Here is a 23,486-nt window from a genome sequence, read left to right on the forward strand (position 1 = left end):
CAGTACTGAGTATTGGTTCCAAGGCAGAAGAATGGTAAGGGCTAGACTTAACTTGGAGTTAAGTGACTTGTCCAGGGTCACATAGCTAGGCAGTGTCTGAAGTCAGATTTGAATACAGGATTTCCTGTCTGTAGGTCTGGGTCTCTATCCTCTGAGGCACCTAGTTGCCCCTATGCCTATCAATTCAGATGACACAAAGCTAGGAGGGTTAGTAAATACTTATGACAGAATATGAAAGAGTCAGAATTCCAAAAGATTCTGAAATGTTGGGCCAAGTCCAATTACCCTTAAATGTGTCAGGGATTGGTGATGTCATCAGTGTGACCATTCCCTCCACCAATGCGGATTGTAATCCCTCTTGACCTTGTTAGATTTTTGCTAAGAAACTGGAATTTAATAAGGATAAAAGTAAAGTTCTACATTTGGGTTCAGTAGTCAACTTCACAACTACAGGGTGGGAGGGATGCAAGACAACAATCTTTTATTAATTGCCTTCTGGGCAAAAAGTACTTTATTAGGTGATAGAGATTGAAAGACAAAGAAGCCCCCCCCCCAATATATAGTCTAAAGCAAGCAAACAGATAAGGAAAGAAACAGCATTTAGAGGATAAGTGCTGTAACAGTGAGGAGATCAGGGCAATCTTCCCGTAGGAGGTGGTACCCAAGTTCAACCTTGTTAGGGAAAGAAGTGTGGCCAGAAAACCATTTTTTGTTCAAAAGATTTGGATGTTTCAACCATGTGACCCAGGGATCAGAAAAGCTAATGTGATCTTAGAGCCAGCAAATTCAGGGTCAGCATGAGGCGGTGGGTGGGTGATGGCACTATCCTCTGCTTGAACTATTGAGTTCAATTCTGGGGGCCCCACTCTAGAGTGGACATTGACAAACTGGCTGGTTTCCTGAGCCAAGTGGCTGGGATGAAGAGAGGCCTGGAAACCATGTCACTTGAGGATTGGTCGAGGGACTGGGAATATTTAGCCTGGAGAAGAGAAGATTTGGAATGGTGGGACATGACATCTGTCTTCACTTTTTTTGAAGGGTTGTCATGTGGAAGAAGGATTAGACTTTTGCTTTGTTCTAGTAAGCAGAATCAGAAACAGGGTTGTGTTTCCAGCCAGCTGGAAGTAGCTCTAGAGGGCTGAATTGTTAAATTTTCAATGAGAGCATTTACATCTCATATGTTGGCAAACACTATGAATAAGGGCTTGATTTATTGTTTTTGATTTTCAAGACTTAAGAAAGTGACGGAGAAAGTGTTAACATTTTTAGATTAAATTTAAAAGTGTGTTAGACATGCATTTTTTTCTGAAGAGCTGGTTGTTAAATCCTTTACTAACAGACTTTAGCTAGAAGCCTCATTATCTCAACTGCCTTTCTCTGAACACAAACCAGTTTTGTCCATTTCTTTCCTAAAAATATAACACCTGGCCCTGAATATAGTACTTTAGATGTTATCTGATAAGGGAAAGAATTATATAAGGCAGCAGGATTCTTACTTCCCTTAGTCATTTACTACACAGGTCAGTCACTCTGCTAAGCTCTGGGGATACAAAAGCAAAGCAAACACAGGCCCTGCCCTCAAGGAGCTCACAGTCTTATAGGGAAGACAACATACAAGGTACAAAGTAGATAGGTTTTCTTGTGATTGTTTCTCTCTTCTTCTTCTTCTTCTTCTTCTTCTTCTTCTTCTTCTTCTTCTTCTTCTTCTTCTTCTTCTTCTTCTTCTTCTTCTTCTTCTTCTTCTTCTTCTTCTTCTTCTTCTTCTTCTTCTTCTTCTTCTTCTTCTTCTTCTTCTTCTTCTTCTTCTTCTTCTTCTTCTTCTTCTTCTTCTTCTCCTCCTCCTCCTCCTCCTCCTCCTCCTCCTCCTCCTCCTCCTCTCCTTCTTCTCCTTCTTCTCCTCCTTCTCCTTCTCCTCCTCCTTCTCCTCCTCCTCCTCTTCCTCCTCCTCTCCCCTTTCTCCCCTCTTCCCCTCTCCCCCTTTTTTTGAGATTGGGATTCCCTATCTCTCCCAGCCTGGAAATGCAGTGACCTGTTGGAAGCTCTATCCCCGAGGATCATCATCACAGCTTAGACCTGCTCTGTATCCAGCCCGGGCTGGTTTAACTCTCTTTAGGCAGCCCGGTGGCCCCAAGGGTCTCATATTCCCAAGTGCCAGACTATTGTGGACCCCCTGCTGGCTAGAGATCCTTCAGCTTTAGCCTACCCAGCAGCAGGGATTTTAGGCGCTCACCAGCATGCTCAGTCTGCCCCTTTTTTGGAAAAGTAGGTTTTTATTGCTTACTTTTGTGTTTTTCTATCACCTAAATTTTCTGATATACAGGTACTCATATATACATGTACACCTACATATTGCTGCATGTGTGTACTCACATGTATGTATATGGACATGTATACAGCTAGGCTTGTTTTTATGCCCCTTCCATCCACATACATACACACATATGCCCCTTCCATATATGCACATTTACCTTCCATCCACATATATACTCATATATCTATATACTTGTGTGTATCTGTATATATGTATGTATACAGGTCCATCGTTTCACATGGATGCATGCACAGAAGCCCCTTTCATCTCTCATATTCTGGGCTCATCTTGTGCCTTGACTGTCTCCTGGGGCTGTGAGGACAGACAAAATAAACCCCCATCTGTAGGCTTTTCCAGTCTTGATCTCAGCCTCCTCTCCCCAAGGTCCCCCACCCCAGGGTCACATTGCCATCAGGCCAGCTTCTTGGGTGAAAGCCCTAGGAGAGTATCAGTGCTTGGGGACAGATGTTGGTGAGGAGTTCAGACACCCGTGTCCCCTCCCCCCTCTCCATAGCCTGGCCCAAATCTCCCCCTCCCCTTCCCAATATTGGTGGGGAGAAAATACAAGGGAGGAATGATTATGTGACTTAAGGGCCTAGATGGGAACAGCAGGAGGTGAACATGAGGATGTTCTGAGCAGAAAAGCTTGGACCAGTGCCTTTTTTTTTGGTGTTATTTTTTTATCCCTTAGCATGCCAGGTGCAAGTGGGGATGAGAATAATGACAGCTCCTATTTATAAATTGTTTATAAAGTATTTTCCTCCCAATATCAATGTGAGGCACGAAGTAATAATAATAATATTTAGCATTTATATGGCTTATTTATTTATTTTATTTTTTAAAACCCTTACCTTCTGTCTTAGAATCAATACTGGGTATTGATTGGTCCTAAGGCTGAAGAGTGGTAAGGGCTAGGCAATGGGGGTTAAGTGACTTGCCCAGAGTCACACAACTTGAGAGTATCTGAGATCAGATTTGAACCCAGGTCTTCTCATCTCTGGGCCTGGCTCTCAATCCACTGAGCCACCTCGCTGTCCCCTACAGCTCTTAATAAGTTATATAAAGTACTTTACATATGTTGTCTCAATTGATCCTCATAACTATATGAGGTAGGTGCTATTTTTAGCCCCATTTTACAGATGAGAAAACTGAAGCAGAGAGTGGTTAAGTGACTTGTCCAGGATCAAACAGCTAGTAACTGTCAGATTTGGGATATGAACCTAGGTCTCTTGACACCAAACCAGACTCACTTTCCATCATGCCAAGCTATCTGTTGTGGGGGAATTCTTGGTGCTGGGTCTTGGCCTCTAACCCTCCTCTTATCTCCTCAGTCTCTCCTTTACAAGAAAGTGAATGAAGCCCAGTATCGGAGCCACTTGGCCAATGAGATGATGATGTATCACATGAAGGTAAGATCCTCTCTATCTCCTCACCCACCGCTGACAGATGGGAAACTGGGGGCAAGAAGGGGAGGAGCTGGCCTCTCTATCTCTTAAGGAGCCAGGTTTACAATGGGAGAAACTGGAGGTAAATGTAGGACAGCCAATGGGAGGACTGAACAGGGAGGCCAACAGTGTACCTTAACCACAGTGTCGATATGTTGAAAGATGGGCAGAGCAGCTTAAGTTTCTTGTTTGGGGAGGGCGAGGCTCACCAATATGGATTGATGATTTACTTAGGTTTTATTAGGCATTTATTATTAGGGCTTATTAGGTATAATTCTACCTAATCATTTATGTGTACTTTCTAATAATGAGAGCTGTCCAAAAGTATAATGGCTTGCCTTGGGAGGTAATGAGCTCTTTCTGTAGAAGGTGGATGGACTTGTGTTAGGGATCTTGTAGAGAGAATTCTTTTTTCAGGAGGAGGGAAGGAGTGGCCCTAGATGCCTTCTGAGTTTGTTTTTTGGCTCTGGGATTCTGGGTAACAGATTCTGGGTATCTCAGCTAGAGCATTTTAAGGGACAGGATGTGTCTTGTAATTGTGGGTGTGGTAACTTAGCTCTAGTGTTTGGATTTATCAACTTGTTTTTTTCATTTCTGTTTTTTCCCAGTTTCCCCTCATCCCCTTCCTGCCCCCAGAGACCCTTCTATTGTAATGAAAGAGAGTTATTTAGTCGTTTCAGCCTTGTCTGATTCTTCCTGACCTCATTGGGGTTTTCTTGGCAAAGATACTGAAGTGATTTGCCATTTCTCCAGTTTATTTTACTTGAGGATATTGAGGCAAACAGAGTTAAGTGACTTGCCTAGGGTCACACAGCTTGGAGGTGTCTGAAGCCAGATCTAAATTCAGAAAGATGAGTCTTCTTGGCTCTAGGTCCAGTACCTTATCCCCTGTACCACTTAGCTGCCCCCAATGAATAAGTAGAATTAACAAACCAAATTTGTTTTGGGGAAGAGTCTTGTCCAAAGAATGAGTAATTCAGCTGGTCTCCATAATGAGAGTACAAGCTTTATTGGGGGGGGGGATGTAGTTAGGCCTGCCCTGACAACATGGTGCAGCAGTGGGGAGAGTCTCACCCTGAGGAAATTTCAAGTCTGCCTTTTATTGTACTTGGTTGCTAAGGGAGGAGTTGATTGTTGGGGCAGTTGTGATTATGGCATTGTTTGAACCTAGCTCTGCTTGGCTGGGAAACGGAACCGCCTGTGCTTTTTTGGAGACCCTTAACGAAGGACCTAGGTTATGTTGACCAGATCCAAAGACTGATGGGAGGAGTTTTCTCTCGCAATTACCCCTGTAGGGATCAATTAGTTATTGTTTCCATGTTCCTTTGATTGTTTACAGATACTTGGCAAGGTGTGGAGCACCTCTTAACTGTGCCTATGCTGATTAGCCTTTGTTGTAGAACTTCCCCACCCACCTCCTCATGGCACCCCATCTGTGTGGCTACCCACATAAAATGGATACTGACCCTTGTCTCAGTCTGATCTAGTTTAAGGGAGGGAAAGAGTTTGATACATGATGGCATCTATGGGTATAATGGATTGTTGGGCTCTTTAAAAGAGCAAAGGATGACAGTGAAGGATTCTGCCCTGTGTCTCAGGCCATGCTGCCTAGATCATTGACTCTTTCTCTCTGAGTCCATCTAGCGAACCTTTTCTTAATCAACTTCTTTGATCCCTCAACCTCAATCCAAGACCCCAAGACCCTGGAACTTTCAGGCCCTGAATTTGTCTGGTCTGTTGGACTCAGAGACCTACATGGCATAATGGACAGAGGTGCTGACTCAGAGTTAGGAAGAGGAGTTCAAATCCTGTCTCAAATACTTACTGGTTGTGTGACCTTGGGCAAGTCACTTAACTTCTAGAGACTTTAGTTTCCTCATCTGTAAAATGAAGTGTTTGAAATGGATGCCCTCCAAGGTTCCTTCTGACTCAGTTGTTGAGCCTTTGACCTACTATTCCTGATCCCTAACCTCCTGCCCTTCTCCTGCTGCCACCACTTTAACTGGCTACCTCCCTCATACCCTTACTTTCCTTGACTATTAAACAATTTTGAGCACTTACTTTTTGCAGAGCCCTGGGAATACAAGTAGAAAAGTAGGACAGCCCTTACTCTCAAGGAGCTCACCCTCTAGGGGGAGAGACAACGACTATGGAATGTTTCAGCTGCAATTGAAATGAAAGGTTCTCTGGTCCTTAGGCAGCAACAAAGTAGATAATAATGACTTTTCTTTAATGTCATTTTACTCATAAAATCACATGATTTATTTTAATTCATTTATTTCAAAACCTTTACCCAGTGATGGTGAGGTGGTGAGGTGGATTGAGAGCCAGGACTGGAGGCAAGAGGTCCTGGGTTCAAATATGGCCTCACACTTCCTAGCTGTGTGACCCTGTGCAAGTCACTTAACCCCAATTGTCTAGCTCTTACCACCATTCTGCTTTGGAACCTGGACTTGGTTTCTGTTCCAAGACAGAAGGTAAGGGTTTACAAAACAACAAAAACCCTTAACCTTTAGTCTTAGCATCAATTCTAAGTCAGAAGAGCAACAATATACCCACACTTTCATAGAACCACTAAGCCAACTTGATATCTCCACCTTATAGGATTTATAACCAGAAGAGTTCTTAAAGGTTCACTCTCACCCTTTTCAGATGAAGAAACTAAAGGACAAAGGGTGTGTGTGGAGACTGCCTAAGAGACACAGAGGCAGTGATGTTTCTGAAGCCAGAGCCTGAGGCCAGATTTGAACCCAGGTCCTCCTGAGTGTAGGCCTGGTGCTCCATCTATCTTCTGGGCTACCCAGCTGCCCCTGATTTTAGGATAAGCTTTCTCAGTTGTTCCATGCAGTGACAATTCCTCAGGCTCAGCTTATCCCATGATGATCCTTTCTAAGCCAGGCAAGGCTGGCTCCCCAACTCAGCACCAATGAATGACCTCTTTAGCCCCATATTGGCCCCTCCCACTTGAAATTTGACTCACCTGGGAGGGCAAGATTAAGTCTCTGATCTATTCTACTTTCTCTGGTCCACTTATTCAGCCAATAAACCTTTATTAAGCATTTGCCACAATGTTAGGTACTTGGCTAGGCATACCAAGACAGAAATGAAACAGTTTCTGCCCTCAAAGAGGTTACATTCTTTTGGGGAAGACAACATGCTCACAAACGTGGATCCAAAACAAATACAATGTATCTTTAAAAATCCTCACTTTCCTTATTAGAATGGATATTAAGGATCAATTCTAAGGCAGAAAAACAGTAAGGGCTACACAGTTGGGGTTATGGACTTGCCTAGGATCATACAGCTAGGAAGTGACTGAGGTCAAATCTGAACATAGAACCTCCTGAGTCCAGGTCTGAAACTCTGTCCACTGAGTCACTTAGCTATTCCAAGATAGCTTTTTAATTTTATTTCTTTGTGGGAGACACTAGCAACTGAGGAGATCAGGAGAGGCCTCCTGGAGGAGGTGTCATTGGAACCTCTGCCTTAGTATCAATTGTTTGAAGGAAATAAAGAATTCCAGGAGGAGTTTGCACAATCAGGAAGTCTGCTTCCATATAATCATTGAGCTAACTTGGTATCTCTATTTTATAGGATTTATAACAGGAAGAGGCCTTAAAGGTTCACCCTCAACCTTTTCATTTTACAAACGAAGGGCAAAGGGATCTGTGTGTAAATTATCTGAGACATGAAGGCAGTAATATTTCTGAAGCCACTTGCAATATTTATTCCACTATTCCATGCAGCAAAGATTACTGTCATTGTTTTATAGGTGGGGGAACTGAGGCACAGGGAAATAAAGAGATTTTTCTTTTTTGGAAAACGATATTGATTTTTTGGTTTTTGTAACATCTATATTTGAAAAACTTCAGATTCACGTGACTAATAAATGAACTTAACTAGTTCACTTAATTAGGTTCATTTAATTAGTAATTAGATAAAGTATTTCAAATGGAGGTAATTTAAGTGTTAGAACTGAGTTTCAAACTCAGGGCTCTCTACCCAGGAGCATGTTCCCCTGAATGTGATCAGCTATGGCATATTTAGGGAGGGAGGATGTCTATACACTTTGTTGCCCACTCCAGTTGGGTGGTGGTATGATGAATGAGACATGGGGTGTCCAGTGCCCTAAGCTCTGTCTCTTCTAGGTGTCAGATGATGAGTACAGCAAACTTCTTGGTGATGGGATCCAGCCTGTCTCAGCCATTGACTCCAACTTTGCCAGTTTCACCTATACCCCACGCTCTCTCCCTGAGGATGACACCTCCATGGTGAGCTCACCCCTCCTCCAGGTCCAGTCTGCCATGTTAGGGGGACTTGGCTTAGGCCTGAAGAACTTCCCAGAGAAAGGGTATGAGAAATGGGTCACAGAAGGGCTGTCCTGGAACATTGGGAGTAGCCTTGCTCCATACTCCAGAGAGAAAAACTAGGACTAACCAATGGGAAAAGTTATAAAAATAGGTAGGCAGCTTTCATCATTGTGGAAAGAACTTCCTAACAATTAGAGCAATTTCACCGTGGGCTTGGTTGTCTTGGGAGCTATCCTGTAAGCCAATCTCCACACAGAGAGTAGATAGCTATTGGTTGAGGAGGCTATAAAGGGAATTCCTACACTGGGAAGCAGGGAGAGGGATGTGGGACTAAATGGTCTCTGAGGCCTCTTCTAGTTCTGTGTGAGGTCTACAGAAAGGGCAATGGGAAGTGAGGGGTTGCTGCCAACCTGCTGACCCACCTTCTCATTCTCTAGGCCATCCTGAGTATGCTGCAGGACATGAACTTCATCAACAGTTACAAGATTGACCGACAGACACTGGTCCGGTGTGTGTTCTGGCCCCCAAGTCCCTGGTCTGAGGGGGAGATGTGTTCCTTGCTCTTAGTGAGCCTCTCCCTGAAGGAGCGATGTACCTGCCCTTAGGGAGCCCCTGGTGTGAGGGAGTAGGAGATGTGGTCCCTGTCTCAGGGAGTCCCTGATTCCAGGGAGGGAGATATACTCTCTGCCCTTGGGAGTCCCTCATTTGAGGGAAGGTGTGGCTTCTCCCCTTTGGTGTCCCTAATGTGAGAGGGGGGATATACCTGCTGCCTCAGGGAGTCCATAGAGTGAGGGAAGGATGGGAACAGGATGGGGACCACCTAGGAGAATTTCATAGAGGTGGATGAAGAGTGTTGATTCTCCTCTTGTCTGGTTCTTGTATAGGTTCTGCCTGATGGTGAAGAAGGGCTATCGAGACCCTCCCTATCATAACTGGATGCACGCCTTTTCAGTCTCCCACTTTTGCTATCTGCTCTATAAGAACCTGGAGCTGTCCAAATATCTAGAGTAAGTGGCCCTGGCCTGAAGGCCATAAATTCTTCTTCCAGGGATCCCCCGTTCAGCTGCACCAGATGTATAATGAGGGAGCTGAGGCCCAGAGAGGGGAAGGAACTTCCCCAAGGTCATAGAGTGAGTGACGGAGCTACGGCTGGAGCCCTAACCCTCTCTCTCTCAGAATGTTTGATCTGGAGAAAAGTGGTTCAATTCTATCATTCTACAGATGAGGAAACTGAGGCCCACATAAGGAAACTTGTCCAAAGTCAGACAGAATTAGTGGCAAGGGGATGCCAGAGCGAGCTCCTATTCTCCCCCATTGCCAATTTTTCACTGTGAGCATTTATGGCTTGGAAATCAGCCAAGCTGCATTTTGTTGATTGTTTAGGCTAAAGCAGCAGTCTAGAACCAGATTAAAATGTAATTGGGAAATATTTAATAAAATCAATAACAATTCCAATAAAACATAAAGTAATATTATATTTTAAAACCAAGTTAGTTGGCGGCCCACAGGGATCCTTAGGTATAGATTAACAGCCCCTGTTTCCATTTGTGTTTGACATCCCTTGTGTAGACTTAAGAAAGTGATGGAAAAATGTTAGTTATGCAGATTAAACTTAGAAAGTATGTTGTCTGCTTTAGAGAGTCAGTTGCTAAACATTTACCAGTACACCTGTGGTTAGTGCCAAAGGCAAGACTAGGCACCCAATCCTTGGATTCCATTTGTAGAGTGGCTGAGCTGGAGAGGAGCTTAGAGAATATCTAGTCCAGTCCTATTATTTCACAAATGAGAGTAAGTGACTTGCCCAACATCATACAGGAAATTTGTAGCAGAACTGAGACTCCCACCAACCAGAATGGTGAAGGACCTTGAATTCACTTAATTACAAGGAGCAGTTGAGGGAACTAGGGTGGATTAGCTGAGAGAATAAAAGCCTCCTGGGGGACATGATAACTGGCTTTAAGCATTAGGAATATTGTCATGGGGAAGAGGGCTCAGACTTGTTCTTGTTGATCCCAGAGGGCAGAACCAGGACCAGTGGGTAGAAGTGACAGAGGGGCAAATTTGGACTTGGTTTTAGGGAAACACTCCTAACAATTGAAGCTAGAAATGGGATGGACTGTCTTGGGAGGCGTTGGGTTGCCCTCCTTGGAGGTCTTTAAGCAGAGGCTAGATGAACTGCTTGCCCAGTATGTTCTAGTAGAAATGCCTAGCCTGGATGATGGCTGACTGAGATCCCTTCCAATTCAGATATAGTATTGGTCTAAAACCAGGGCCTCTTTCTGTACTGGTGCCCCCACTTCCCAGCCATAGAATCCTCAGATCCCAGAATCAGAAAGGATGATGGTCTAGTCCAGTCCTTATCTGAGAAAAGACCTTTTCAACAAATTCCCTGACAAGTAGTCATCCAGGCCCTCTAGGGAAGAGGAACCCACTCCTTCCCTAGGACAACTATGTCCACTTAGGGATCCTTTTCCCAGAATCAGTCAGCCTCTAGGCAACACCTCCCCATGGCTCCTAGTTCTTTCCTCTGGGGCCAAGCAGAGCAAGCCTAATTCCTCCAACAAGGTGACGGCCCTTCAAATACTTGAAGCTTGTGATTAGCATTTTCCTAGAGTCTTCCCTTTTCCAGGATATATATTACCCATTCCTCCTATTGCTTCTTCCCTGGCATGGTCTCCAGCACCTTGTCCTTTTGGTTCCCCCCCCCCCCACCCCTGTCCTCTCCAGTTTGTCAGTGTCCTTCCTGAACAGAATAATACTCTAGATGTGGTCCTTCTAGGGCAGAGCATGATGGGATTATCACCTCTCTCACTCTGCATACTTTGTGTGTTTATGGTGTCCAGCAAACACTATCAAGCCCTGTGTCAGTGCAGGAGGGGTTAGGGATGTGTGTATGGGAGGGGGAATGCAAAGGTAGCTTTAGTCTAGACCCTGGACAGTCTAATAGGAAATGCCACAGTATAAATAAGTATGATACAAGGAAGAGTGAGATGAGTGCACAGGGGAAGTACTGGCAGTGTGCTATGAAAGGTTTGACATGAGAAAAATCTCTCAGCTGGAGGGATCAGGGCAGATTTCCTGGAGAAGGCAGTTCCCTGAATTCCTCCTTGAAGGAATAAAGAAGGGGCTTTGCCAGGGCTCTATTCACTGACAGGCTATCTCTGTGGTTCTGAGGAATCCCCTCCCTCAGTCTTTACCTTCTCCTTTCCTTAGATAGTGGGTAGGGTGGTGGTGAGAGGCTGGATCAGCTTACTTCCGAGGGTCTCATCTTCTCCCCAGTGACATTGAGATCTTCGCCTTGTTCGTCTCCTGCATGTGCCATGACCTGGACCACAGAGGCACCAACAATTCCTTCCAGGTGGCTTCGGTGAGCCTCTGGCCCATTGGGGCTTTCCCCTTTTCAGTCCTTTTCAGGAGTGGGAGAGGATGCTTTCTCTTTCATGGGTTGAAAGCCCAGGTGCTTGATTAGCACAGGCTTCCTGGAGGAGAGGGTGCTAGGTGTGGGAGGAGGGTAGGGGGAAGGGAAAGAAGGACTAGCCTAGCCCAGGTGTTTGGAAAAGGTGAGGCAGGAGGCATGGGAGGAACATTTCAGGGCTTGGGTGAATAGCTCAAAAAAAGGCCTGCTCTGGGAGATGAAGGATAGAAATCTGGGTGCTTCAAGGGCATGGCTGACAACTGGATTTCCTGGGATCTTTTTCAGAAATCTGTGCTTGCCGCATTGTACAGCTCTGAAGGCTCTGTCATGGAGGTAATAATCATAAAAGTGACTCATTCCCCCGGTCCTATTAAGGTTTACTAGTTGCTTTCTTCCCAGCAGCTCTGTGAGGTAGGTAATGCAGGTAATGCAGTATTAGAAATGAAGAAACAAACCCAGAGAGTTGAAGTGACTTTTCCAGCCTCACAGATAGGCAGTTGGAGGACTAGAGCTGGAACCCAGATATTCTGTCTACAAGACCAAGCTCCTTCCCCTCCTACATGCTGCCTGTTCTCCCTAGCCCCACTGTTTACTCTCCTGGGCTGGCATAAAATTTATAGGGATCCTGGGGCTAGTTTGACCCTTCCTCTTCCCTTCCCTTCTCCTCCTCTCTCCCCACAAAAGCTCCTTTTCCCCCCTGGCTCAGGAGAGCCATAGGCTGGCGTTTTCCACTTCTTTCCTCATCTTTCCCATCTCTTTCCTCACACCTCTACCTCTAGCCAACTTAGCACCCATAAATAAAGCTTGAAGATTAAACCTCATTCATAGATCTGGGGAATAGACTTTGAGAACATTATAGGATAATTTTAGAGCTAGAAAACTCTTCAGAGTCCAATCCCTTTTTCTCTTAAAGCAATGTTTATTGCTCTTCTTTTTTTTAAACCTTCCCTTCCGCCCTAGAATCAATACTGTGCATTGGTTCCAAGGCAGAAGAGGGGTAAAGGCTAGGCAAAGGGGGATAAGTGACTTGCCCAGGATCACACAGCTAGGAAGTATCTGAGGCCAAATTGAACCTAGGACCTCCCATCTCTAGGCCTGGCTCTCAATCCACTGATCCACCCAGCTCCCCCTTGCTATTCTTTTTTAAACTGTCTCTTTCCAATGACCTCTCCCCCTTCTCCTCTTTCTTTCCTCTCCTCCTCCCTCCTGTTTTCTTTAGTAAGGAAATAGAGGTGGGACTCAGAGAGGGAGCAATGACCTACCCAAGGTCACCTAGTCAATGTCAGAACCAGGACTTGAACACATTGCTTTTTCCTATATGCTATGTGAGTATCCTAGAGTTAGTTAAAGGCTAAATAGGACTGAAAAGAACTCATGGAGTATAGGTTTTGTTACTGAAGTTGCTTCCACCTCTGAACAATAGGGAGGGGGTTGGAACGGATAGAAGGCTGCATGAGACGGGACAGAGAACATTGTGTTAAGCAATTTGAAAGGTGGTAGGGAGCTAGATTAGGTCCTGGCCCTACTATTAACAAACTTTGCAACCTTTACCTTCCCCATGGATAAGATGAATGGGTTGGAATGGGATGCCCTAGGAGGGAGTGGATTCTCAAACACTAGAGATCTTGAAGAAGAGGTTGGCTCACCACTCATGATTGATCATCGACTTATAGGGGTAGAACTAGAAGGGACCTCTGAGGTCTTCTAATTCAACCCCCTTATCTTACAGGTAAGGAAACTGAAGCCCAGGAAGATTAGGTGATTTGCCAAGGTCCAACAGTTAATAAATATCAGAAGATGATTTCAGAATAAGGATCTCCACTCATGCCCCAGAGTGTGTGTGGAAGAAATAGTTTAGAAGGCATCTCTCAGAGACATCATTGGAGAGAGTGGGAGAGTTACTTTTCTTTCTAGGTTCTTCCATGAATCACAGATGGGGATAGCTCCTAATTAAATCCAGTCACACAAATTCAAAGTGGGAGGATTTGGACTTGAACTCAGATCTTCTGCCTCTAAGACCAGAGCTCCTTTCCTCCCACATATTCCTTTTTCCTCCCTTTCCTTACAAACAACCCCCTGGGCTGACAGATCACTCACAGATAGCCTGTGGGGTTCAGTCTGTCTTTTTCCTTTTCTTCCCCATCATCCTCCAAACATTATCTTCCCATTTGGTTCAACAATCAGGCCCAATCCAATGCTAACAGCTCATTTCTTTGACTAGTTTGGGTTTCAGTGTCTCTTCTTGGGAGGGGGAGGGCAGTAGAGACAATGAGGTAAAAGCATCCAGGTTGATATTTGCACAGTACCCTATCTCTACCTCATCTTTTCTCCACAGAGACACCACTTTGCTCAGGCCATTGCCATCCTCAACACCCAAGGTTGCAACATTTTTGATCACTTCTCCCGGAAGGTGACAGATATTCAGTCCTGAGCTGTGTGTGCGTGTGTGTGTGTGTGTGTGTGTGTGTGTGTGTGTGTATGTGTGTGGGCACGTGCGTGCGTGCACACGCACGCCTGTGCTATTTTGTGTCTAAGAGTTTTGGGGACCAACCAGAGTGGAAAGGGTGAGATGGGTAAGTCAGGATCAGAGTTTGGAGCATATGGATCTGATGAATGGGAGATTTGTGGGCCCCGAGGGAGGTATACTGACCAGTGCCTATCTCTTGGTCACTGCAGGACTACCAGAGGATGCTGGATCTGATGAGAGACATCATCTTGGCCACTGACCTAGCTCACCATCTGCGTATCTTCAAAGATCTTCAGAAGATGGCTGAAGGTATACCTGTCAGAGACCCAGATGTAAGGAGTGCTTCCCATTCTTCCATAGAGGCCCTGTGAATATTAGAGGTAGAGGTGGTAGGTGGATCAGAGGAAAGACTGATGATTTAGAAGCTCACATTCATTTGGCCTAGGGAGAGTAGATGAGGAGGACGAACCCTTTAAAAGAAATGTAGCTTTGGACTTACAGCCATTCCCTACTGCTGCAATTCACATCACCATTCTGGAGCACCAGCTTTTCCTTTCAGAACTGATCCAAGGGATATCCATGGGAGCGGAACTCTTTTCACTACTTTCTAAAGACCTATGACCCCTATATCCCAACCCTAGGCTCCCCCTGGACCTGGTGACTGGCTCCTGGGTCTGCATTGTTCTAAGATTTACTTCACCCAGGCCCTACTCATCTTTCCTTCTCTCCTGGTGCAGTGACACATCTTTAGTGTACCCTCACCTGCCCCTTCTGTCTCTACTTCCCTTTGCCTTTGTATACTCATACTTGAGATTTTCTTGGCTTGATTTACAAGAAAAAAGAACACAGAGATGTAAAGATTTAGAAATGGTGCATCAGAAATACATCCTTAAGAAATTTCCCCAGTTCCAGATTAGTTGGTTCTAAACTTCCTCACTTGCTCTAGACCAAGGTTCCCTAGCTTAGCCTGGGTTGGCCATCTGAATCAAAGAAAGAGTTATAAATACAACTCCGAAAGGAGAACCTTAGTGTCTAACCCCCTCATTTTACAGAGAAGGCTATGAGATTTAGGGAGGATAAATTAATGACCCACAGTTCCATTTATACTAAGACTCAGAAGTGGGATTTGAACCTGGGTCTTCTCATTTCAAAGACTCACTTTGGCCAAATCCAAATGTCGGCTTCCCTTCAGAGCCCACCTAAATCAGTGTTAGGGCTCATATATCTCAATATAATTCTGTAGAGCACACACTGTCAGCCAATCAGGAAGCCTCTTGATGACTTACATCTGCTCAAAGTACTGGGTCATCCCTCAGGTGAGAGAGCTAATTGTCTCTCTGCCCACCAAGGGGGCAACACAGGGATGGGGCATTTCTAATCATCTGGAAGCAATATGGTATAGTGGAAAGAGTGCTGAATTTGGATTCAGGATTCAAATTCCTCCTCTGATACTTATTGCCTGGTCAACCTTGGCCAAATCAGTTGGCACCTCTGGGCTTCAGTTTCCTCAACTACAATGAGGGGTTGGGGTGAGATGGCCTCTGAGGTCTCTTCCAGCCTCAGGTCCCCCATGCACGTCAGAATCCTGAATTTGTTCAGTGTGTAGTATACACTTTCGTGAATCCAGGAGCATCTCTTTGCTTTCATCCTCTTGGGGTTGAGAGACACCTCACACTGCTTATCGCCTGCTCGCTAAGACCTGGCCTAACCTGGGCTTCCCTGGTTCAGCAGGGATAGCTCCTCTGAGGCTGGGATGGGGAGATGTGTGTATGAGGGTAAAGTACTAGCCAGTGACCACTAGGGGTCAACATCACTCTCGGGTTTACAGAAGTGGCTCCTTATAACAGAAACCAAGGTTCTGATCCCTAGATGCAAAAGATGTATTAAATTTAATTTTAATTATTTTTTGGGGGGATGTCTTTCTCTCCCTCCCCCGCCCCCCTTCTCTCTCTCTCTCTCCCCCTCTTCCTCTCTCCCTATCTCTGTATGGGTCCCAACACTGTCTCTTTCCCTTTTTGGCCCGCAGTGGGCTATGACCCAAAGAATAAACAACACCACAGCCTCTTGCTCTGCCTGCTCATGACCTCTTGTGACCTCTCTGATCAGACTAAGGGCTGGAAGACCACTCGGAAGATCGCGGTGAGTCTCCCCTCTCCCCTTTCCTCGTCAGGCAGCCCTGTCTGTGTCCCTCAGCTCGTTGCCCAGGCCCTGATGGCCATGGTCTCAGGCAGATGGCTTGGCTCTCTGTGCTGGCCTTTGGCACCCCCTAAGATGAGGGACTTGGTGCTTAATGAAGGGGATAACATCTGAGATGGGCCTTGAAGGGTGGGTGGACTTCAACCAGTGAAGCCAGGGTTGCAATGGGAGTCGTGCTGCTGTGCTAAACAACATATGAGTAGACCCATCAGCAATGGACAAAACAAAAAAGAACTGTTAACTGCCTACTTTGGACAGAGCCATGTGGTGGGGAAGTCAGCCTGGTAAGAGATGGCCCCCATTCCTGGAGAGCACCCAGGAATTGTAATAGCCTATGGGATTCTGGGAAGGGTGAGGTCACATCTATAGCTGGAAGAGATCAGAGGAGACCTGTGGAGGCATCCAGGCTAAGGCTTGAAGTATTGATAGGAGGGCCATCACCCAGAGAAGAGGGGGTAGTCATTCTCAGGATGAGTCATTGTGGTGGGGAAGTCAGAAAAGAGGATGAATAAATCACAGAGCAGAATAGCAGAAGTGAAGGGGATTTTAGGCGTTGGCTTTAGAGGGACCTGGGTTTCAATCCTGACTCTGCTATTCCTAGCCATGTTAGGCAGTCAGGTAATAGACATTTATTGGGCAACTACTGTGAGCCAGGCACTGTGCTGAGTGCTGAAGAGAAAAGGAAAGGCAGAAACTACTCCTGTTCTCAAGGAGCTTACGGTCTAATGCAGGAGGCAGCAGGCAAACTATGCACAAGCTCTTTGTCTCACACACTCTCTCTCTCCCTGCCTATAATTGCATATATGTATTCACACATGCATTTATACCCTTATATAGTGAATATACTAGATATACACTGTACTCTACTTAGTATATATACATATACAACATAGGTATGTATGTATATAGCACATATATAATGTATAGTATATGTAATAAACACATGTATATACTGTACAAATCTGCTTATTTATGGTTAGATACACTCATATATACATATATATGTGTACATCTATATATATATTTCATAAAGTGGAGATAATCAATAGAGGGAAGGCACTAAAATCAAAGGGGACCAGGAAAGGCTTCCTGTAGAAGATGAGATTTTAACTGGGACCTGAAAGAAGCCATGTGACCTTAGGCAAGTCATTTCCCCTTTTTTGTTAGCTTATTTTGCCTCTTTAGAATGAGGAGTTGGACTAGATAATCTCTAAGATCCTTTGACATTTCTTTTTAAATTTATTTTTCCAGGTGAAGGTAGGTGGCTCAGTGAGTAGGATAGAGATAGGAGGTCCTGGGTTCAAATATAGCTTCTGACACTTCCTAGATGTGTGACCCTGGGCAAGTCACTTAACTCCAAATGCTTAGCCTTTTTTGCTCTTTTGCCTTAGAACTGATAAGCATTTAAAAATTATTTTTTCAAATAGCAAAAATCTATTTCATCTTTTTCTCATCCCCCCCATATATAATTAGGAAAAGAGAAGAACATAATCTTTGTAACAATATGCGTAGTCAAGCAAAACAAATTCCTGCATTGACAAAGTCTCAATCTGTATGTTGAGTCCATCACCTTCTTTTTTAGATGTGAGTAGTGGCATTCTTCGTCATGGATCCATGAATCGTAGGAGGTCTTTGTATTCATCAGAATTCTCTAAGATCCTTTCCAGGCCATAATCTTACGATAATTCCTCTAATTTTTCAAAGGAGGAAACTGAATCACAAAAAGAGGAAATGGCTTGCCCAGTATTACAGTTCAAGGGAAAGATCTGGAACTAGAACACTTCTCCTCTGGACTCCCAGCTCCAGCTCAAGGAGTTTTCTCTATTATATCAGCTCCCCAAATTCTGAAATGGTGGCTATGTTGGCATTGTCAGGATAGACCATGCGATCAGATCCAGGGGCCCCAATTTGGCTCCTGAAACAGTAAAGCTCAATTTCTTTGGAAACAGAGAAGTCAAGGAAATTTGGGAGCTGACAATGGGTCTGCATTATTTTTTCAGGAGCTGATCTACAAAGAGTTCTTCTCACAGGGAGACCTGGTATGTGTGTCTTCTTATTTTTCCCATGGGTCAAGTGTCTGCCAGGGTTAGAGAGATTTCACTGATTCCCGGCTGTGTTCTTAGGACCAGAGTTCTAGGACTGTGAGGCAACCCTGGGGAGAAGGGAGATACTTCTGAGCAGGCTCAGGGCTTTCCCAACTCAGTCAGGGAGAACTCTTCCTGTTTGGTACAAGATGGCTGAGGACCAGGAAGGGGGGTCCGGGAAAGAAATGTCCTGCCCTCAGGGAGCTCCTGGTCTTAAGGTGGGACAGGGTTTTGCTCCCAGGGATTTTATTGTGTGAAGGGGGAGATAAGGCTAGGATCTTTGTGGAGCTCCTAATTTGAGGTCAAGCCAGGATGGCTGCCCTCAAGGAATCCCCAGAAAGAGAAAGGGGCTCACCTCAGCCTTCAGTGATGGAAAGACCTGGCCTGACTTGTGAAAAGTTCCTATTCTTCCCAAACTTGGGTTTCAATGGGTTGGTCATTCTAGAAGGGTTATAGCAGGGGCAAGGACAGGGGCAGGGATCCTGGATAGAGCAGGTACTGGTTATATCTCTCTCAGGAGAAGGCTATGGGTAACCGGCCAATGGAGATGATGGACCGAGAGAAGGCTTACATCCCTGAGCTCCAGATCAGCTTCATGGAGCACATTGCCATGCCAATCTACAAGTGAGTGCACAGTGCCTTGCCTTCCTGTGCCCAGGTCAGACTTTTGAGTAGATTGGGGAGGCAGCACTTCAGTTTTATTTAGTTCAACAAAACTTAGACACATATGTAGCCACAGTGATGGGAAGCGAGAGAGAGAGAGAGAGAGAGAGAGAGAGAGAGAGAGAGAGAGAGAGAGAGAGAGAGAGAGAGAGAGAGAGAGTTAAAAACAGATAGACAGGCAGACAGACAGATACAGAGAGACAGAGAAAGAGAGGGAGAGAGTAAAAAACAGAGAGATAGACAGGCAGACAGACAGAGACAGAGAGACAGAGAGAGACAGAGACAGAGAGAAAGAGAGAGAGAATGTATGCTTCCTACAGTTAGGAAGCTCACAGCTCTAGTATTGGGAGATCAGGAAAGGGAGATAAGATATGTATTCATAACTGTAAGACCAGGAAGAGATGAAAAAGCCCTAGGATGCAGATACATGGCTATAGGGGGCACAGAAGAAGAAAGGATCATTTTTCTCTAGGGGGAGTAATAATCAATGAAACTTTCATGGATTACAGGTAGCTCACACTTAAGCTATGTCTTGAAAGATGGGTACAATTTTAGGAAATGGCGAAAGGGGAGAGGGAAGATATTCTAGGCATGGGAGTTTAATGTGAACAAAGGTGTGGAGGCTATAAAGTTTGAGGAATGAATATTCAGGGAAGGGGAAATCAGCCATTTTTCAGGTACTAGGTGACATATTAGAGTGTCAGGAATTCATCTTCCTGAGTTGAAATCTGGCCTCACACACTTACTCGCTGTATGACCTATGGCAAGTCCCTTAACTCTCTTTGATCCAGTTTCTTCATCTGAAAAATGAGCTGGAGAAGGAAATGGCAAGCTATTCCAGTATCTTGGCAAGAAAACCCAAATGGGGTCATAAAGAGTCAGACACAATTAGCATGTCTGAACAACAAATCATCTATTTCTCCTTGAACAGATGGGATGTGCGGTATGGAGATGGGTTGGGAGCAGATGAGGTTGGGGCCAGCTTAGAGGGCCATGAGTGCTAGGCTGAATAGTCTGAGTGTGGAACAGTAGGACAAGTAGGGTGGTTTGGAGTCAAAAGAGCTAGGTTCAGATTGGGTGCTCTTTACTGCCAGTGTTACTTTGACAAGTCATCGAGCCTCTCTGTGTCTGTTTCCTCACATGTAAAATGAGGAAGTTTGGACTAGATGTACTCTAAATCTAAATCTAAACTCTAAATACACCAGCTCTTGGTGTATGATTTAAAAAAATAAAGCCTTACTTCCTGTCTTAGGATTAGTACTAAGTATTGGCTCCAAGGCAGAAGAGTGGTAAGGGCTAGGCAATGGGGGTTAAGTGACTTGCCCAGGGTCACACAGCTAGGAAGAGTCTGATCTAGGTATATGATTTTAAAGACTTTCTCCCATGGGTTTTGGGGAGCTATGGCAAGTTCTTAAGGAGGAGAAGGGGGGCTGGTGTATAATTAATGAGGTGACCACACAGAAGGATAGAGGATGACAGGCCATGCTTCATTTGGGTAATGGGGGGCTTAGTAGGGGCTAATGAAAGGAGGAGATAGATGTGGAGATGTTGGGAAAGAAGGGCCAGAACCTGAAGACTGGATGCAGCGATGAGGCAAGGTGAGGTGATGGAGAATGGGTTGTCTGGAGGGATCTGGTTTGAGTATGGGGAGTTCTGGTGGTGGAGATGCAGTTCATACCACCTTAAATCAAGAGCTGACTGCAGCTGTGTGAACTAGTTCTCTGAGTGTGGCCATGGGATTGGGACTTCAGCCTTGCTGGTCCCCAGGGGTCCTTGCTCAACCTCATTCCCTGTATCTCTCACCCCACAGGTTGCTGCAAGAGTTGTTCCCAAAAGCTGCAGAACTATACGAGCGGGTTGCCACCAACCGGGAACAATGGACCAAGGTGTCACATAAGTTCACCATCCGAGGGCTGCCCAGCAACAATTCCCTGGACTTCCTTGATGAGGAATATGATATTCAGGAGCCGTGTGATGATGGGGACAAGGTCAATGGGTGCTGTAAGCTGGACACAGAGGAATGAGAGAGACTCTTCCCCTTCCCTCTGGGGGCAGGGAAGGGAAGAACAAGAGAAAGGACATTCCCCCATCACCCCCACCCCTTCACTCCCCAACCCAGAGACCCCTTTTTAAAATTTGTCCTTAGCTTCTGACTTGGGTGGTCATGTTTATTTAAAATATTCCAGATGCCATTCCCCTCTTCCACCTCCCCTCAGCCAGGAACTGAGGGAGCCTTGAGGGTGACCTGGCATCAGCCCTTGCTACCCCTCTTTTGGGAAGCCTTGGATCCTGTTTTTTCCTCTGACTGGATCTCTGTAATACCCTCTTTCCCCGGATTTTCACACACAGTTACCCTTATCCCTTTGGGCAGCCTGGGTGATTTCTTTAATGTTACTCCCAATGAACTCTAGCTTTTTTTTGGCTAGGGGCACCTCCTGGATCTTTGGGGATTTGAGAGAGAGGCCTATGGATCTGGACCTTCTAAGGGTTGAGTGAGCCTTGGTAGAGGAGTGAGGAGAGGGGAGAAGAAGAGAAAGGGATTGAGTTTATTATTGTCTTAGAAGATGACAGTTAATGGTCAGAAGGGCAGAGCTGGCTTTCGTCTAACTCCCTCATTTTATAGAAGATGAGACTGAGGTTCAGAATGGGGAAAGGACATATCCAAAGTCATAAAGGTGAATTGGGATTTTGAATCCATGCCCCCTGACTTGCAGACCCAGGGTTTTTCCACAATACCATGATTTGTCCCGTGTGTGGGATAAGATGAGCATAAGTGATATAACCCTTCTTTCTTCAGTGTTCTAAAGGTTATAGAGCACTTTCTGCACCACCACTCTATGAAGCAGGTAGTGCAAATAGAATTATCCCTATTTTATAGATGAAGAGACTGAGGCTTTAGTGACCTGCCCAGTGCTCCTTAGCTGGTAAATTCTGGAGGAAGGCTCTGAGCCCAGATCTCTCCTGATTCTGCGGCCATCGTTCATTCCAGGGCACCACACTCCCTCTTACGAAGGCCAGGAATTGGGTTCCACCTGTTCTGAACAATGTCTCCTTTTGCACCCCTGATGCTGCTCTCATGGAGCAGCTCTCTGAATTTCTTCCCCACCTCAGAGTTCAAGGGAGAGGTGAAGCCATTCCCCATAAGGAGGTCAATACCTCTTCTCACCATCCAGGCCAGGGTGTGAGAGCAGAGCAGGCCTGTTCCCCACTGCTCAGGAGAAAATAGGGGAGCTAATTTATCAGGGCTAGGAGAGGGGTGGAGGATTGAGCGCCCTCCTTCTCCTCCTGGCTCCCTCATCAAAAGGCTTCAGGCTGGGCAGTGGCCAGAGATCCAGTGTGATTTTTAGTAGTGGGAAGGGCATTGAATGAGGAGTGAAGTGCTCCAGGTTCTGGGATGGAATCTGCCACTGACTGGTGCTCTCTCTGGGCTTCATTTAGAGATCAAAGTTTCCTTATCTATAAAATGGGGCAGTGGTGGATGGGAAGAAGGTTGGACTTGGTAGTCTCTAAGGTTATATCCACACTTCTGTGACTTTGTGGAGGCCTCATGCTTGGACAACTTCCAGAGATAGCTGCTTGCCCAAGTGGATCCCAGGGACCAGGGCACATCCCCACCATACCAGGAGTTCTTAGATATTGAAGTACAGGCCCTGGCCAGAGAACAGGAGCCCTGGATCCTCTGTCCTTCTCCACCTTCATTATCTTCTCATTAGCTTCTCAGGCCTGGGATCTCCATCCCTTTCTTGCAGCCATCCAGAGAGAGGGACCCAGTCCTTGAGCCCCTCTGGGCTTTGCTGCATAGCTGTGGCTTCAGCCACAGCTGGGACCGGACTCTTCTCTATCCTGAAGGCCATATACTCTCCCTTCCCTTCTCCCCCTCTGGCCACTGCCCAAGGACCTGGGGAGGTGCCATAGGAAACAAGGACTCCACACTCCCCTCCTTATCCCCGTTCCTCTCTTTTTTCTGTCTTGTCTCTGTCAAGTGTCTCTGAGTGGGTGTTGTTCAGGCTGGGGGCAGAGCTGGGCAGGGAGGGTGCGGGGTGGGGGGTGGGCTGGGCTGGGGGAGAGGATGGGTTCATTTGCCTTATCTATTCTGAGTTGCCTTTAGAGAGACTCGTTTTTGTATCTGACTCTGTAGGGCTCCGTGCAGATGTTGTAAATGGTCCTGTTGGCTGATTGCTTTGTACATGAGAATAAATCTATTTCTTTCTATCAAATTCCGGGAGAGGAGCTCTTTGAAGGGTTGAGGGGCTGGGAAGGTGGCTCGAAATTGGGAAGGAGATGTACTTATCCCTTGCCCTGACATTAAAGCACACATACACAAATCCTGACACAATGCTTTAGGAGTTTGGATGCCTAAAAAACACAAAAACACAAGTGTGTTTGTCCTCTGCAGTGATCAACCAAGATTTTCAGTAAATGTCTGAGCTTGAAGGCACAGTAGCAGAGGTGACATAATGTCCAAGTTAAGAGATCCTTTAGTTTCCTCTTCTCTAGTGTAGAGCTAGCTCCCCAGTTCCTTCATCTGTTCCTCATGTGACCTGATCTTAGGGTCCTTCATCATCCTAGCTGCCTTCCTAAGGACACTGTTCAGT

At 45.6% G+C, this 23,486-nt stretch overlaps 1 protein-coding gene across 2 annotated transcripts in view; it reads left to right on the forward strand.

Moving 5' to 3' along the window:
• PDE2A (phosphodiesterase 2A) overlaps positions 1–23,108 on the forward strand; it is a 187,037-nt gene extending 163,929 nt beyond the window's left edge. For both annotated transcript variants that reach the window (XM_001369136.4, XM_056795024.1), the window contains 12 exons: positions 3,643–3,720; positions 7,905–8,027; positions 8,504–8,574; positions 8,951–9,073; positions 11,346–11,433; positions 11,767–11,814; positions 13,817–13,891; positions 14,158–14,257; positions 15,975–16,087; positions 18,145–18,183; positions 18,746–18,852; positions 20,702–23,108. In XM_001369136.4, coding sequence (XP_001369173.1) covers positions 3,643–3,720; positions 7,905–8,027; positions 8,504–8,574; positions 8,951–9,073; positions 11,346–11,433; positions 11,767–11,814; positions 13,817–13,891; positions 14,158–14,257; positions 15,975–16,087; positions 18,145–18,183; positions 18,746–18,852; positions 20,702–20,915 — 1,179 coding nt within the window. In that variant the 3' untranslated portion in view covers positions 20,916–23,108. The remainder of the gene's footprint in view (positions 1–3,642; positions 3,721–7,904; positions 8,028–8,503; positions 8,575–8,950; positions 9,074–11,345; positions 11,434–11,766; positions 11,815–13,816; positions 13,892–14,157; positions 14,258–15,974; positions 16,088–18,144; positions 18,184–18,745; positions 18,853–20,701) is intronic.
• The last annotated feature ends 378 nt before the right edge of the window (positions 23,109–23,486 follow it).

This window comes from Monodelphis domestica, chromosome 4 (assembly GCF_027887165.1).
Source record: "Monodelphis domestica isolate mMonDom1 chromosome 4, mMonDom1.pri, whole genome shotgun sequence".
Classification (NCBI taxonomy): domain Eukaryota; kingdom Metazoa; phylum Chordata; class Mammalia; order Didelphimorphia; family Didelphidae; genus Monodelphis; species Monodelphis domestica.